Raw genomic sequence first — 18,103 nt, forward strand, 5'->3', positions numbered from 1 at the left:
CAGTTTATGGTGATCCACACAGTCAAAGGCTTTGGCATAGTCAATAAAGCAGAAATAGATGTTTTTCTGGAAGTCTCATGCACTTTCTATGATCCAACGGATGTTGGCAATTTGATCTCTGTTTCCTCTGCCTTTTCTAAAACCACCTTGAACATCTGGAAGTTCACCGTTCACATATTGTTGAAGCCTGGCTTGGAGAATTTTGAGCATTACTTTACTAGTGTGTGAGATCAGTGCAATTGTGCGGTAGTTTGAGCATTCTTTGGCGTTGCCTTTCTTTGGGATTGGAATGAAAACTGTCCTGTGGCCAGTGCTGAGTTTTCTAAGTTTGCTGGAATATTCAGTGCAGCACTTTCACAGCATCATCTTTTAGGATTTGAAATAGCTCAACTGGAATTCCATCTCCTCCACTATTCCATCACCTCCACTAACTTTGTTCCTAGTGATGCTTCCTAAGGCCCACTTGAGTTCACATTCCAGGATGTCTGGCTCTAGGTGAGTGATCACACCATCGTGACTATCTGGGTCGTGAAGATCTTTTGTACAGTTCTTTTGTGTATTCTTGCTGCTGCTAAGTCGCTTCAGTCGTGTCCAACTCTGTGCGACCCCATACAGCAGCCCACCAGGCTCCCCCGTCTCTGGGATTCTCCAGGCAAGAACACTGGAGTGGGGTGCCATTGCCTTCTCTGGTGTATTCTTGCTACCTCTTCTTAATATCTTATGCTTCTGTTAGGGCCATACCATTTCTGTCCTGTATTGAGCCCATCTTTGCATGAAATGTTCCCTTGGTATCTCTGATTTTCTTGAAGAGATCTCTAGTCATTCCCATTCTATAAATCAGTCCACGACTTTGGCTTCTTCAGTTCAGTAAGACTGCGGTTGCTGCTGCTACTGATGCTAAGTCACTTCAGTCGTGTCCGACTCTATGCGACCCCATAGACGGCAGCCCACCAGGCTCCCCCGTCCCTGGGATTCTCCAGGCAAGAACACTGGAGAGGGTTGCCATTTCCTTCTCCAATGCATGAAAGTGAAAAGTGAAAGGGAAGTCGCTCAGTCGTGTCCGACTCTTGGCGACCCCATGGACTGCAGCCTACCAGGCCCCTCCATCCATGGGATTTTCCAGACAAAAGTACTGGAGTGGGGTGCCATTGCCTTCTCCAAGACTGCGGTTAGCGTTTATCGCAAGTCGGATACAAAAACAGCAGCGCACACTCCCTAGTTCTCAGCCCGGTCCTAAGCTCGCGCTGTTTTCTGCAGAGAGTTGGGGCGTGGTCCCAATCGTGCCCTTAGCTGGAAGGCCGCCGGGGTTGTGGTAACTCTCGCGGGAAAGTGCGTCGTTGCCGCGGTAACGGCGTCGTGGTCGCGAAAGATGGCCGGGAGAAGTTTCAAGGTTAGTTCAACTGGACTCTCCTGGGTAGCAGCTAGGTTTCGGCGTTCTGAGAACACCAAAATTCATTGAACTTTGGTTCTGAAAGTGTTTGCCTCTTTTACAGAGACCGGGCGTTTCAGGGACTCTGCTCTCGCCACGCATTCAGCAACCTGCCACGCCTCGACGGGACCTCCTCGCCAAGGAGGAAGAATATAAGTAAGAACTTCGGCGGTTCAGCTTTTTCTTTCACCTAAATGAGGCTGCTTACAAGTACTTTTCCTGGTGACTGGATCTTTGAGACCGTTCATTGTCCAGCATTTTCTTCTCAGCCCATTTACTTGCCCTTCATCTTTCCTCTTTAACTTGAACCGCGTCCTCGTAGGTGTTGGAAGCGGGAGAAAATTTTACCCAAATAAGTAAACCTGTTCGTCAGCAAGATGATATTTCTAGAAGTAGTTTGGATAGCGCGAATTGCCAGCGAATGGTTCAGTTTCTAGTTAAAGGAATTCCACTTAATTTCAGGTTCTTGGAGTTTCCGTATGTAAATTTCTTTTAGGTTTGGTTTCTAAACTCAAAGCATGTTTCTCAGGGCATTTGGAATTTTCATTCTTATCCACGTTTGTTGGAGTTGGGAGGGTTTCCTTTCCTTACCTATTCTCACTGTAATTACTGATATCCTGACATCACGTGTTTTCACTCTTGGACCACTCCACTCTTCATCCCCTAGTTGTCATGCAGATGTCAGTAATCTTGTTAATTTGATCTTCTCTCTCTCTTGCCTACAACTTTGCAGTGGCTTCCAGTTGCACTTCAAAAGCTCTGTCACACTTGGCTTCTACCTCTTGTGTAATCTTGACCTCTTTCTTTTCTGTCTACTAGAGTGGCCTTTTTTGACTATAAGTAGGCTTCCTACTCTTTTATTGTCTGATTAAATTTTCTTTGCTATTAGTGTAACTTGTTACCGTTAATTCATTTGTTAGTTTACTTTGTGTGTGTTTTCTGTGCTGGACTGAGTTCCACGAGGTCACAGACCATGTCTTTTATTTGCCCACATGTATACCCTTACCAGAAAAATTATATTTTAAAAGTTTACTTTCTTTTTAATTAAAGTAATGTAATTTAAAACTTGCAAAACATCCCAGCAATTCCTCAGATGGTTAAATGTAGTTACCAAATGATTTGTACCTAAAATGAAACCATGTTTAGAGTTAAAACTGAAGTGTACTGTATTTAGATAAACTAGACATGTTAGCTTCCCATAGCATGTAGAAACATAATCATCTTCCACTGTTTGATAAAATGGGCCTATTATTCTAGTAACAGTGTACTTAATCAGTGGATCTGTTGTTCTGTAACAGCTCTGAGTCAGCTAAACCGAAAACATTTGTTTTCATTACCATGCATTAGGTTAATTCACCTGGGTATTTCAAAGTATATTTTGCACCTGGCCCTTCATTAAGGCTAATATTTAGTTGCTAAGTCTTGTCTCTTACAACCCCCATAGAATGTAGCCTTCCCAACTCCTCTGTCCATAGACTTCCCTAAACAGAATACTGGAGTAGGTTGCCATTTCCTTCTCCAGGGGATCTTCCCAACCCAGGGATGGAAATCTGTGTCTCCTACGTTGCAGACAGATTCTTTAGCACTGAACCGCCTGGGAAGCCTCTTGTTAAGGCTGTCAGTTCAGTTCAGTCGCTCAGTCATGTCCGACTCTTTGCAACCCCATGAATCGCAGCACGCCAGACCTCCCTGTCCATCACAAACTCCCGGAGTTCACTCAGACTCATGTCCATCCAGCCATCTCATCCTCTGTCGTCCCCTTTTCCTCCTGCCCCCAATCCCTCCCAGCATCAGAGTCTTTTCCAATGAGTCAACTCTTTGCATGAGGTGGCCAAAGTACTGGAGTTTCAGCTTTAGCATCATTCCTTCCAAAGCAATCCCAGGGCCGATCTCCTTCAGAATGGACTGGTTGGATCTCCTTGCAGTCCAACGGACTCTAAAGAGTCTTCTCCAACACCATAGTTCAAAAGCATCCATTCTTCGGTGCTCAGCTTTCTTCACAGTCCAACTCTCACATCCATACATGACCACTGGAAAAACCATAGCCTTGACTAGATGGACCTTTGTTGGCAAAGTAATGTCTCTGCTTTTGAATATGCTGTCTAGGTTGGTCATAACTTTTCTTCCAAGGAGTAAGAGTCTTTTAATTTCATGGCTGCTATCACCATCTGCAGTGATTTTGGAGCCTGCCAAAAATTAAGTCTGACACTGTTTCCCCATCTATTTGCCGTGAAGTGACGGGACCAAATGCCATGATCTTCGTTTTCTGAATGTTGAGCTTTAAGCCAACTTTTTCACTCTACACTTTCACTTTTCATCAAGAGGCTTTTTAGTTCCTCTTCACTTTCTGCCATAAGGGTGGTGTCATCTGCATATCTGAGGTTATTGCTATTTCTCCTGGCAATCTTGATTCCAGCTTGTGCTTCTTCCAGCCCAGTGTTTCTCATGATGTACTCTGCATTTAAGTTAAATAAGCAGGGTGACAATATACAGCCTTGACGGACTCCTTTTCCTATTTGGAACCAGTCTGTTGTTCCATGTCCAGTTCTAACTGTTGCTTCCTGACCTGCATGTAAGTTTCTCAAGAGGCAACATACATTCTAATTATGCTCTTATATTTTAAGTCTTGACTATATCTGTAACTTAATACATATCTTCTTTTGGGGCCTTTTCTGTCAGTCTTATTGGGAGATGTATATGTTTTATTGGTCTTTTCAGAGAATTAACTTTTGGTTTTATTGCTAATTTTCTGTGTGATTAAAAATTTTTTTCATTAGCCTTATCTTTATAGTTTCTTTTTCTTCTAATTGTGAATTTAGTTTTTCTTATTTTAGTTTTCTAATTTTTTAATACATTTAAATTTTGCATTTAAATTTAATACATTTGATATTTCTCTGCAACCATAGCTAATCTGTATTTCAAGGTCTGTATTGATATGTCTATTCTTTCTGATTATTTAGTTTTGAATATTTTATGATTTTCATAGTGTTTATTTTAGTGTGTTTTTGTAATTGTCAAGCATCTGTTTGTTTGCTTGTTTTATTTTTGTTATTTAAAATTTTATTTTTAATTGTACTATGGTCAGAGAATGTATGTATGATTTATTTTCAAAAGCGTGTTGAAACTTAGTTGTGACCAGGTACATGTGGAATTTTTGTAAATATTCAGTGTATTCTTTGATAGAAAGTGTATTTACTATTTGTTGACTAATAACTTAGATCAAGGTAATTACTTTTGCTGTCCATAATAGCAGTACCCTCATCATTTTTTTCTCCAGTAGCTGTATTGGCTTCTGTTAGAGGTGTACTATGGAGAAGGCAATGGCACCCCACTCCAGTACTCTTGCCTGGAAAATCCCATGGACGGAGGAGTCTGGTGGGCTGCAGTCCATGGGGTCGCTAAGAGTCAGACATGACTGAGCGATTTCACTTTCACTTTTCACTTTCATGCATTGGAGAAGGAAATGGCAACCCACTCTAGTGCTCTTGCCTGGAGAATCCCAGGGACAGGGCTGCCGTCTATGGGGTCGCACAGAATCGGACACGACTGAAGTGACTTAGCAGCAGCAGCAGCAGAGGTGTACTAAAATCAGCTATAATTATAACTTAAAAATTTCTTTTAATTTGTCCATTTTTGTTTGGGAGCTATATCATTTTATTTAAAACCTCTTGAATAATTCCTGTCATTATTTGTAGTGTCTTTACATCTTTTTCATTCTTTTATTTTCAAACTTTGTATGTCATTTAGCTTTATTAAGAACATTTCTTTTTTACTCTCTAATAATTTCTGCCTTCTAATAAGTGAATTTATGGTATTTTGTTTGTTGATTTGAAGTTGTTTTGGTCATCTTATGTTTTGTTTTCTATTTGTGCCTTTTCTTTGGTTCTTTTCTGTCGTTTATTGGTTGAATGAGTTTTCATTATATCTTTATTTTCCCTTTATTGTTTTTGGAAAGACCTCAGAATAGTTTAACTTGGTTTCCCTTGTTTGCAAGTTAAATACTACTTACTTCCCCTTTGCTTTGAATACCCCTACCTGTGTTTTCATATTCTGTGCTAATTTAGATTTATCATCATGTTTTGTCATTTCTTTGCATCATGATTCCTTTTTTTTCTAGGTTCAGTTTCCTTTTTTTATGAAGCATAGAGCATTCATTAGTTTTCTATGTTAAAATCTGAGTCTTAAATTCACCAGTCTTACCTGAAAATTTTACTTTGTATTTATTCTTCAAAGATAGTTTAGCTGAATATAGAACTTGAAATGGCTAGTCCCTGCAGCCCATCTCCTGACAGTTCATTAAAAGTACCATTTGGTTGTCCAAAGGTACCATTGTAATCTAGAGATATTGATAAGCCATCTGCTGTCAGCTTCTAAGATAATCATGTTGGGAGACTATTTTTCTCTCTTCTTTTTAAATGTTTGGTTTGTAATTTAAAGCATATTTTCCTTGTCTTTGAAGTTATGCAGTTTTACCCAGTGTGTACAGGTGTGGATTTGTTTTCTTGATTCTGCCTGGGATCCCTGTAATTATTCATTTCTGGAAAATTCTCAGCATTATTTCTTTTTATAAAAAGTAGTGTCTTCTGGTTTTTGTCTCTTACTGTATTCTTCAGGTTTCAAATAATTTTGTTTTTCTTTTTGTTTTATTGAGGTATACTTGATTTACAATATTATAGTAGTTTAGGTTTATAGCATAGTGATTCAAAACTTTTATAAATTTATTCCATTTAAAATTATTGTCAAATAATAGCTGTATTTCCTGTGTTGTACAGTATATCTTTGTGTGTTTGTGCTAAGTCATATCTGACTCTGTGTGACCCTATGGACTGTAGCCCCCTGGGCTTCTCTGTCCATGGGATTCTCCAGGCAAGAATACTGGAGTGGGTTGCTGTGCCCTCCTCCAGGGGATCTTCCTCACCTAGGGATCGAACCCATGTCTCTTACGTCGTCTCCTGCATTGGCCAGTGGGTTCTTTACCACTAGCTCCACCTGAGAAGCCCATATATTCTTGTATCTTATTTATTTCATACACAGCAGTTTGTATATCTTAATTCTTCACCACTATCATATGCTTTTCTTCTTCCCTCTTCCCATTGTTAACCATTAGTTTGTTCTCTATGTATGTGGGTCTGTTTCTATTCTGTTATATTCATTCATTTGCTTTATTTTTTAGATTTACACTTAAGTGGTAACACACAGTATTTGTCTTTCTCTGTCTGACGTGTTTCACTAACCAGAATACCCTCCAGGTCCATTCATGTTGTTGCAAATGGCACAGTTTCTTTTTTTTCATAATTGAACAGTATATCATAGTGTATATGTATGTATTTTTATGCCACATCCTCTTTATCCATTCATCTGTTGATGAACATGTTGATGAACATATCTTGGCTCTTGTAAATGCTGCTATGAACATGGTGGTACATATATTTTTTTCAAAGTAGTGCTTTCATTTTTGTTGGATATATATGCAAGAGTGGAATTACTGGGTCATATGGTAGTTATATCTTCAATTTTTTGAGAAACTGCCATACTGTTTTCCACAGTGGCTGCACCAATTTATATTCCCACCAACAGTGTAGGAGGGTTCCCTTTTCTCCACATTCTTGACAACATTTGTTATTTGTGGTCTTTTTGATAGTAGCCATTCTGACAGGTATGAGATCATATTATAGCTTTGCTTTACATTTCTCTGATGATTAACAATGTTGTGCTTTACATGTGCCCATTGGCCATCTGTATTCTTCTTTGGGAAAATGCCTTTTTATGTTTTCTTCCCATTTTTTAACCAGATTATTTGTTTTGTGTTTTTTTTAGTATTGAGTAGTATTAGCTATTTATATATTTTGAATATTAAAACCTTGTTAGTCATATCATTTGCAAATATTTTCTTCCATTCAGTAGATGTTCATTTTGTCAGTGGTTTCCTTTCCTTTTTTTTTTTCTTTCAAGTTTAATTAGGTCCTGTGCATGTATGTATGTATTTTATTTTCTTAGGAGACAGATCCAAAAAATATTGTTGTGATTTATGTCAAAGAATATTCTACCTATGTTTTCTTCTCAGGTTTTATGGTTTGTGGTCTTACATTTAGGTCTTTAATCCATTTTGAGTTTATTTTTGTGTATGCTGTGAAAAAAGTTCTTATTTTATTTTAAATGTAGCAGCCCGTCTTCCCAGCATGACTTATTGAAAGACTGTCTTTTCTTCACTGTATATTTTTTTCTGCTTTGTCACAGTTACCCACGTAAGTGTAGGTTTGTTTCTGGGCTCACCCTTCTGCTCCGTTGATCTATGTGTCTGCTTTTGTTCCAGTACCATACTGTTTCACCTGCTGTAGCTTTGTAGTAGAATGTTCTATGGATCAAACCAAGAAGAATAATAAACAGTTCTACCAAACATTTATAAAAGAGTTAATGCCTATCCTAAAACAATTTCAAAAAGTTGCAGAGTGAGGAACACTTCTGAACTCATTGAATGAGGCCAGCATCACCTTGATACTAAAACTATACAAAGATGTTACAAAAAAGAAAATTATAGGCTAATATCATTGATGAACATCAATGTAAAAATCCTCAATAAAATATTAGCAAACTGAATCCAGTAATATATTGAAAGGATCATACACTGTGATCAAGTGAGTGTTATCCTGGGATGCAAGGGTGGTTCAATATCTGGAAATCTTAACAATGTGATACACACATTAACAAAAGGAGAATAAAAATCATATGCTTATCTGAATAGATCATATGATCAAATGCAAAAAAAACATTTGACAAAACTCAACATCCATTTATGATAAAAACTCTCCCGTCCTCAGTGTTTGTGTGTGTGTGTGTGTTAGTTGCTCAGTCGTGTCTCTTTGCAACCCCATGGACTGTAGCCCACCAGGCTCCTTTGTCCATGGGATTCTCCAGGCAAGAATACTGGAGTGGGTTGCCATTTCCTTCTCCACAATGTTTGTGTAGAGGGAATATATTTCAACATAATGAAGTCCATATATAAGCTCATGGGCTTCCCAGTTTAGCTCAAATGGTAAAGAAACTGTCTGCAATACAGGAGACCCAGGTTCAATCCCTAGCTTGGGAAGATCCCCTGAAAAAAGGTGTGGCAACCCTCCCCACCATTCTTGCTTGAAGACTTCCATGGACGAGGAGCCTGGCAGGCTACAGTCCATGGAGTCACAGAGAATCAGACACGACTGAGTGACTAACACACATATAAGCTCATAGCTAACATAGTACTTGGTGGTGAAAAGCTAAAAGCATTTTATCTAAGATCGGGAACAAGCATTTTCGTCTAAGATCAGGATGCTCACTCTTAGCACTTTAATTCAGCATAGTATTGAAAATCCTAGCCATGGCAATCAGAGAAGGAACAAAAGAAAAGGAATCTAACTGGAAGGGAAGTAAAAGTGTCATTGTTTGCTGACAGGATACTATACATAGAAAATCCTAATGATGCCACCAGAAAGCTAGTACAGCTCATCAGTGAATTCAGTAGAGTTGCAAAATTAATACTCATTTCCCTGGTGGCTCAGTTGGTAAAAGAATCCGCCTGCAATGCAAGAGACTGCCTGCAATGCAGGAGACCCAGGTTTGATCCCTGGGTCAAGAGGATTCCCTGGAGAAGGAAATGGCAACCCACAGTAGTATCCTTGCCTGGGAAATCCCATGGATAGAGGAACCTGGTGGGCACAGCTCATGTGGTCACCAGAGTCAGACATGACTTAGCAACTAAACCACCAACCACCACTGTACACTAAAAGCAATCTATTAGAAATAGAAATTAAGGAAAGAATCCCATTTATGATTGCATCAAAATAATAAAATACTTAGGAATAAATCTAAGGGGGTAAAAGATCTGTACTGAGAAAACTATAAGACACTGATGAAAGAAATTCAAGACAACAGGAAGAGGGTGAAAGATACATTGTATTCATAGATTAGTAGAATTAATATTGTTAAAATGACCATAGTACTGAAACCAGTCTATAGGTTCATTGCAGTCCTATCAAATACCAATGGGATTTTTTTTTTTTTTTTAACAGAACTAGAACAAATAACTTTAAAATTTGTATGGGTACACAAAAGACGCCTAATAGCTAGGACCATCCAGAGAAAGAACAGAGCTGGATGTGTCACACTTCCTTAGATTATACTCAGCATATCTCTTTAAATTTTGGCATTTCCTCCCTTTCTGGGATTTTCTTCGGCAGTGTCTATTAGGTTGCTATAATCTATCTTTGTCTTACTGTCTGTCTTGAATAGATGTTAAACTCTGTCTTGCATTTTTTATCTTTTTGTTTCTCTGTACCTTTTTGTTGGTAATTTTCTCATATCTGTCTTCCAATTCATCCATTCCCTCTTCATTCTATTGTTCAATTTATCCATTGCATTTGAGTTTTATTTACATTGACTGTATTTTCATTATGTAATTTCTGTTGGGTTGTTTTCCAAATTCAGTGTTTTTTTGAATATATGTTGACAGTGCTTGGTTCTTGCCTAATGGTTTCTATTTTTCTTTCTTACTGAAAAATGTTACTTAAAATTCTTTCTTAGGTTGTTTTATTATCTCCAGGTCTTTTGGTGCCAATTCTGTTTGTATCTGTTGATTGTCCATCCTGGAAACTTATTTCTTAATGCAATTTATTATCTTTGTGAAGGCATCTTTAGTATTAGAGTCTGCTTTCTGAGAGAGTTGCATTTTTTCTAGATGACTAAATATTCCTAAGGGTGGTTTTGCATTTCAGTTTATTAGCTTATCAGTTTTCACTGGTTCTAAGCCAACTTTCTATATTAAAGTTTTGGCCTAGTGTCCCTATACCATCTGGGTAAGACAAACTTGGAATACACTTCTGTGTGCTCTAATTACTCATAGGAGAATCTTTTCCACACGTGGCTCTGGTTTCATTTCCGTTCACCTAAGGTTGTGGGCGGTGTTTTTGTAGTCTGTGGTTCACAGGTGTAGTAGCCCTTTATGATTCCCTCAAGTGCATTGGTTTCTAGCTGTTAAGCTGTTTTGGCTTCTGTTCCTGTTTACTGCTCTCACTTTGAGTTACTGCTGTATTTTTAGTGCCAGGGTGTTTTCTTTGCCTGAGTTTAAGTTTAGCAACATTTCCTTTATTGCAGTTTATCCAGGATTTCTATGGGTTTTGGAGCAGAAGAGTAGTCTTTTGAGTTACCTCAGTCTACTATGTTGACCAGAAACTTATCATGGTTCTTGTTAGGGAAATGTGGAAAATCAGGTAAAGGCATCTTGAATACAACTTTGAGACTGCATTAGATATTATTTCTTTTGATTAACTCATCCTAGGGTATAAAAATACTTCTTGAAACATCAGACTGTTTTAAAAAGGGATATGATACTGCTTTTTTCTTTCTGGGGGTCGTCACTGGTGTGCATTACCTCTGAATTACATATCTAAAAAACACAAGATATCTCATTTTAAAAATTGTTTTGCATATTTTCTTCATAAAACTTCAGAAGAGCCTACATCATCTAGAAATGTGACCTATGAATAGAACTGAGAAGTTATATGCTTTTGAAGATGTTTATTATAATGTTAACCTTTAAAACAGAGAAGGGAACTTGAACTAACAAGAGGAACAGTTTAGTACACTATGTTAAATTCAACTCTTCAGCATATTTTGTAGCCATTTAAGGCTCTGATGCTGGGAGGGATTGGGGGCAGGAGGAGAAGGGGACGACAGAGGATGAGATGGCTGGATGGCATCACTGACTTGATGGACGTGAGTCTGAGCGAACTCCGGGAGTTGGTGATGGATAGGGAGGCCTGGCGTGCTGCGATTCATGGGGTCGCAGAGTCGGACACGCCTGAGCGACTGGTCTGATCTGATCTGAAGGCATTAATTTTAAAACTTATATACAGGTAAATATATTCCATCTATGTTGTTATGGGGGAACAGTACAATATTGTGTATGTGCTTACAGATGATATTTAGAAGGGAATACTAAAAATCATCTGATAATGGTGGAAGGATTATGGGCAATTTTTCCTTTCAAAACGGTTTCCTTCAATGGCATTGGTACTCTTACAGTCTTAATGGGACCAAATAGTATTCCTGTTCTTTGCTAGATTGCAAATAGATGGAAGAAAGAGAAATGGCAGGTATAGATCAAAGGAATTGCCTGTATTTCTGATGAAACTTATACTGAAGTACATAACTGAGTGAGCCCCCTCAGAATCCCAAGAACATGAAGAGTGAAACTGAGGTGAACTCACCCAGTTTATTCTTTCCAAATCATTCTACTTGAAGTAAGGGCAATATTAGTTGCAATTGTAATGAAATATTTTTACTAGTATATGGAGAGGCTAATATTTACACCACTTGAATTTCCACCACAAAGAAGAAGGAATCATAGGGATTTGGAAATAATCTAATAGTTATGTTAATTCTTAAGTAAAAATGTCGTGTGTATGTTTTAGTATTTGTTGACTTAACTGAAGTGTAGTTACTGAAATTCAGTTTCTTTAGCTTTGTGTTACAGTCTTCAGCATATCACAGCTATTAAATTATTTTCTGCTTTTAGACGTTTAAATGCAGAATTAGAGGCAAAAACAGCTGATCTGGTTCGACAAGCTGAGGAAGTAATAGTAAGTAAATGTACAATTATTAGTATTTCCACGTCAGTGTTAATTTTTTAGCTTTTTAATTTGATGTATAACATACATACAAAAAAGTGCCCAAAGCATAAATTTTCAGTTCAGTGATTTATAAATTGAAAATCAATATGTGCATAGGTATGTGTATATATGCATATATATGTTTTTTGAGAAGCACACATTTTCTAAAAGCTACTGAAAAAGTGTTTTCCATTTTGATATTCCAATCATCTAATTAATAGCTACATTAATATTTAATAATATTTCCTACTATTTTAAGATTAATGTTTTGTGAGTAGCTATATTGAATTAGTACTAGTAGTTCAGTAAGGATACGGTTTCTGGACAGAAGTTGAATAAAGGATAATGATTATCACTAATGCTCAGATGGTAATCTGTTTCTTAAACTCTGCAGTTAGATGTCACTCAAATTCTTAGGGCTAGTCCATAATCAGATTTATAGTCAGGAAAATGTGGTGAGGCTATATTACTAGACAATATAAGGATATTTGCCCCATTCTGATTACCAAATTGGTTATTCCTTCTTTAAATGCCCCTCCGTAAGCATCAGCATTCCCATTATTAATGATAGGATATAGTAGTATTCCTTAGAGGAATAAATATCCTAATTGATAGGCTATAATAGTACTCCTTAGAGCTGCTTTCAAGCTTGTTTCATTTTTTGTTTTAATTCAGTTATAATTCTCTTTCATTTAAACCCCATCCCCATCTCACTTTAGAGTTGATGGGGTCACTGAAGAATAGGTAATATTTTAATGCCTTAGACAGAACTATCATTATTTGTTAGTATAGGAACATAACATTTCAGGTAATAGATGGAGATAATGGTTAAAGATTTGTTAGTTGCATTTGTAATTAAATATTTTATTTAAAAATAAATACTTTATTACATCTTTTGTTTGTGTCCTGAAGAGCTGGAAAATAGTTTGAACAAAGAAACCCCACATTATAGTAGAATGAGGGATTCATTATGTATTCTGATCAAATCCATTAGTCCTCTGATGGATATAACTCTTGCCATATTGAATTTTTGTTTTCTTACTTTCATACTGATACATCATCTTCAAAAGCTTTCACTCTTATTGCTTCATTTTTAGTACTTTAAGTTCTGTGTGGTCATCGTAACATTGAAGTTTGTCTGATTTGAGACAAATTTTTCTATCCATTAAATGGATTTATGTTTTCATTTCTTGTGAACCTTACTTCTTTTGCATGTTACACAAGATGGAAGCCCTAATATAGTTGGGAAGAAGTCAGCTAAGATCATTTAGAGGCATTAACATTCTTAGAATTTTCCCTTAGAGTGACTTTCCTAACCAAGAATGAATGAAAGGTGAAACTACATTGTTACAGACCTTATTTTGATACCATAGCTTTTAGAATTCTGTGCTTTGATTTTATAGAAATCGTGAACAATTTTGAAATGATTAATGATCAGAAAGGCACTTGAATATATCCTAGTTTTGTGAGTTTTTTTTCTTCATGACTTACCTTTGTTTTATTTAGAGAGATCAGCAAGAAGTCCGATCTAAGTCTGTTTCAGCACAAACTAAATCATATGAGGACAAAGATGATTACAGCTTTAGGTAAGTGACATATTCTCAAACACCTTAAAAGTGTCTTTTTACTGGGTAAATGCTTTAAGATTTTTTAAATTGAGGTATAATTGACATACAGTGTTATGTTGGTTTTAGGTATACAGCATGATTCAGTATTTGTATGTATTGTGAAATGATCACCAGAATGAGTCTACTTAATATCTATTACCGTATATAATTACAGAATCTTTTTTCCTTGTGATAACCTTTTTTAAAAAAAATATATATTTTATTGAAGTATAATTGATTTACAATGTTTCAAGTACACAGCAAGATGATTCAGTTATACAAATACACATATTATTTTTGAAATTATTGTCCATCACAGGTTATCACAGGATATTGACTGTAGTTCTCTATGCTATACAGTAAACCTTTGTTGCTTGTTGCATATCTGTTTTTTTAATTAGAAATCTGGCATTCTATTCAACTGAGTTAAACAAGTGGAATCAAAATGTCATAGTATTTTTAGTTAGGCAAAAATTCATAAGTTTTCCAAAATATATATATTATACATATTTATATATATATATACACAAAAGCTTTTTTACTACATTTGATAGCATGAGAAAGAACATCAAAAAAAAAAAAAGAAGAGACAGAGAGATTGGAAAACATAAACTAAATGAAATGGGAGCACTGAATATGAAATAGAAAAAGTGAAACAAACTAGATAAAAGTAAAAGATCATCAGATAGTCCAGTTGTTTTTAAACGTGACTACTCATAGAAACATATCTGGAGCTCTGGAGAAAAAAAGCAATACCTGAGCATTTTTTTTTTCCCCCCAAAAAGTTTCAAGATAATTCTGAAATGCATCTGGATTTTATAAAGTGATTACAGGTTTTTCTGTTAGATCCTAGTTTTGGTGATAACAGAGTTCTATTATTTTTCTGTTGACCAATCATGATACAATGGTAGTAAATGAGTAATAGTTACATAATCACAGTGGTAAAATATGTTTATCAATTTTCACAATCAATGGCCAGACAAAAAATAAAAGATAATTATAATTCCAAGCTATAATGGGAATATGATTAACTTAACAGTATAAAATAATTACATACAACTTGGGTGTTTGGGTGTTTGTTAAGCAGACTGATGTGGTAAGTGGAAGTACATACACATGCACATGTTTTCATCCACCCAGCCAGTCTGTGTCTTTTGGTTGGTGCATTTAATCCACTTATATTTAAGGTAATGATTGATATGTATGATCCTGTTACTGTTTTCTTAATTGTTTTGGGTTTATTTTCTGTAGGTGTTTTCCTTCTCTTGTGTTTCCTGCCTAGAGAAGTTCCATTAGCATCTATTGTAAAGCTAGTTTGATGGTGCTGAATTCTATTCACTTTTGCTTGTCTGGAAAGCTTTTGATTTCTCCTTCAAATCGGAAGAAGGGTCTTGCTGGGCAGAGTATTCTCTGTTGTAAGTTCTTCCCTTTCATCACTTTAAACATACCATCCCTTCCCTTCTGGCTTGCAGAGTTTCTGTTGAGAAATCAGCTGATAGCCTGATGGGAGTTTCCGTGTCTGTTATTTGTTGTTTTTCTGTTGTTGCTTTTAATATTTTATCTTTGTCTTTAATTTTTGTCAGTTTGATTACTATGTGTCTCAGTGTGTTCCTCCTTGGGTTTGTCCTGCCTAGGACTCACTGTGCTTCCTGGACTTGGTTGACTATTTCCTTTCCCATATTAAGGCAAGTTTTGAGCTACTGTCTCTTCAATTATTTTCTCATGTCCTTTCGCTCTCTCTTCTCCTTCTGGGACCCAACATTCTCCTGTAATGCTAATGTTGTTGCATTTAATGTTGTCCCAGAGGTCTCTTAGGCTGTCTTCATTTCTTATTCTTTTTTCTATATTCTGTTCTGTGGCAGTGATTTCCACCATTCTGTCCTCCAGGTCATTTATCTGTTCTTCTGCCTCAATTACTCTACTATGGATTCCTTCTAGTGTATTATTCATCTCTGTTTGTTCTTTAGTTCTTCTAGATCTTTGGTAAACATTTCTTAGATCTTCTCAGTCTTTGCCTCCATCCTTTTCCTGAGATCCTGGATCATCTTCACTATTATTATTCTGAGTTCTTTTTCTGGAAGTTGCCTATCTCTACTTCATTTAATTTTGGGGGAGGGGGATTTATCTTGTCCCTTCATCTGGGAGGTAACTTTCTGCTTTTTTGTCATGATTACTGCTGCTGCTAAGTCGCTTCAGTCGTGTCCGGCTCTGTGCAACCCCATAGACGGCAGCCCACCAGGCTCTGCCGTCCCCGGGATTCTCCAGGCAAGAACACTGGAGTGGGTTGCCATTGCCTTCTCCATTGTGTGAAAGTGAAAAGTGAAAGTGAAGTCGCTCAGTCGTGTCCAACTCGTAGCGACCCCATGGACTGCAGCCCACCAGGCTCCTCCATCCATGGGGTTTTCTAGGCAAGAGTACTGGAGTGGCTTGCCATTGCCTTCTCCATTTGTCATGATTAACTTTCTGTAATATGGTTTTTGTTTTGCTGCTCTAAGATAATGCTTCCTCTTGCTTCTGTCTGCCCTCTGATGGATGAGGCTAAGAGACTTGTGTAAGCTTCTTGATGGGAGGGACTGGCGATGGGAAAAACTGGGTCTTGCTGTGGTGGGCAGGGCCTTGCTCAGGTAAAGCTTTAATACAGTTATCTACTGATGGGTGGGGTTGCATCCCTCCTTGGTAGTTGTTTGGCCTGACCCAGCCCTGGGGTCTGTGGGCTCTATGGTTGGGTTAATGGTGAACTCCAAGAGGGTTTATGCCAAGGGGCATCTTCCAGTGCCCCTGTCCTGTGATGAGCCACTGCCAACCCACACCCCCATAGGAGGCCCTCCAACACTACTAGCAGGTAGTTTGGGTTCAGTCTCCTGTGGGGTCACTGCTCCTCTCCTCTGGGTCTTTGTGCATGTAAAATTTTATTTGTGCCCTCCAAGACTGGAATCTCTGTTTCTCCCAGTCCTCCTGAAGTCATATCAAAACCCACTGGCCCTCACAGCAGATTTTCTGGGGATTCCCAGTCCCTTTGTCGGATCCCCAGGCTGGGAAGCCTAATGTGGGGTTCAGAACCTTGACATCAGTGCGAGAACTTCTTTGGTATTATTGTTCTCAAGTCTATGGGTCAACTACCCAGCGGGTATAGGATTTGGTTTTATTGTGATTGCACCCCTCCTTCTATCTCACTGTGGCTTCTTCTTTGTCTTTGGACATAGGGTATCTTTTTTTTGGTGGGTTCCAGCATGCAGTCCATGGGGTCGCTAAGAGTTGGGCACGACTGAGCGACTTCACTTTCACTTTCCACTTGCATGCATTGGAGAAGGAAATAGCAACCCACTCCAGTATTCTTGCCTGGAGAATCCCAGGGACAGAGGAACCTAGTGGGCTGCCATCTATGGGGTCACACAGAGTTGGACACAACTGAAGTGACTTAGCAGCAGCAGCATGCTCCTGTTGGTGATTGCTGAACAGCTAGCTACAATTTTGGTGCTCTTGCAGGAGGAGACGAATGCATGTCCTTCTGCACAGCCATCCTGAACCATTCTTCTGTGATGAGAACCTTTAAGATCTACCTTTGATTTTTAGCAGCATTCAAGTACGCAGTACAGTATTATTAAGTGTAGTCTCCATGCCGAACATTATGTCCTGTGACTTACTTATTTTATAATCGGTAGTTTGTGCCCTTTGACTCCTTTCACCCATTTCACCTACTCCCAACCAGCCAGCCTCTAGCAACCACCTTTTGTTTGCTTGCTTTTAGATTCTGCATATAAGTGAGATCAGTTTGTAGTTGTTTTTCTCTGACTTATTTCACTTAGTGTACTGCCTTCGAGTCCATTCATGTCACAAATTGCAAGATTTCATTCTCTTTTATGGCCAAATAATATTTATATATATATATATATTATATTTTGGTATATGCATATATATAATATTAGAGAACATGCACATTTTCTTTGCTCGTTCATCCCTTGATGGACATTTAGGTTGTTTCCATGTTTAGGCTATTGTAAATACTGTTGCAGTGAACATGGAGGTGTATATATGTAAAAAAGAAAAAAATATATATATATAATGTTTTTATTTTCTTTGCATAAATACCTAGAAGTGAGATTGCTGGGTCATATGATAGTTCTATGTTTAATTTTTGAGAAACTTTTATACTGTTTTCCAAAGTGAGTGTACCAAATTATGTTTCTGACAGCAGTGTACAAGGTTTCCCTTTTCTCCACAGCCTTGCCAGCATTTGTTATCTCTTATCTTCTTGATAATAGCTGTTATTACAGATATAATATCTCATTGAAGTTTTGATTTATATTTCCCTGTTGGTTAGTGATATTGAGTATCTTTGCATGCATCTGTTGGCAGTCTATATGTCTTCTTTAGAAACTGTCTATTCACATCTTTTGCCCATTTTTAAATCAGTTTGTTGG

General features: G+C 37.6%; 1 protein-coding gene across 7 annotated transcripts in view; it reads left to right on the forward strand.

The window, feature by feature from the left end:
* Window positions 1-1,228: 1,228 nt before the first annotated feature.
* The window catches only part of TEX9 (testis expressed 9), a 101,603-nt gene continuing 84,728 nt past the window's right edge, over window positions 1,229-18,103 (forward strand). For all 7 annotated transcript variants that reach the window (XM_006074917.3, XM_025295645.2, XM_044925051.1 and 4 more), the window contains exons 1-4: window positions 1,229-1,390; window positions 1,494-1,585; window positions 11,982-12,045; window positions 13,582-13,661. In XM_006074917.3, the coding sequence (XP_006074979.1) occupies window positions 1,370-1,390; window positions 1,494-1,585; window positions 11,982-12,045; window positions 13,582-13,661 (257 nt within the window). In that variant the 5' untranslated portion in view covers window positions 1,229-1,369. The remainder of the gene's footprint in view (window positions 1,391-1,493; window positions 1,586-11,981; window positions 12,046-13,581; window positions 13,662-18,103) is intronic.

Source organism: Bubalus bubalis, chromosome 11 (genome assembly GCF_019923935.1).
Source record: "Bubalus bubalis isolate 160015118507 breed Murrah chromosome 11, NDDB_SH_1, whole genome shotgun sequence".
NCBI classification, from domain to species: domain Eukaryota; kingdom Metazoa; phylum Chordata; class Mammalia; order Artiodactyla; family Bovidae; genus Bubalus; species Bubalus bubalis.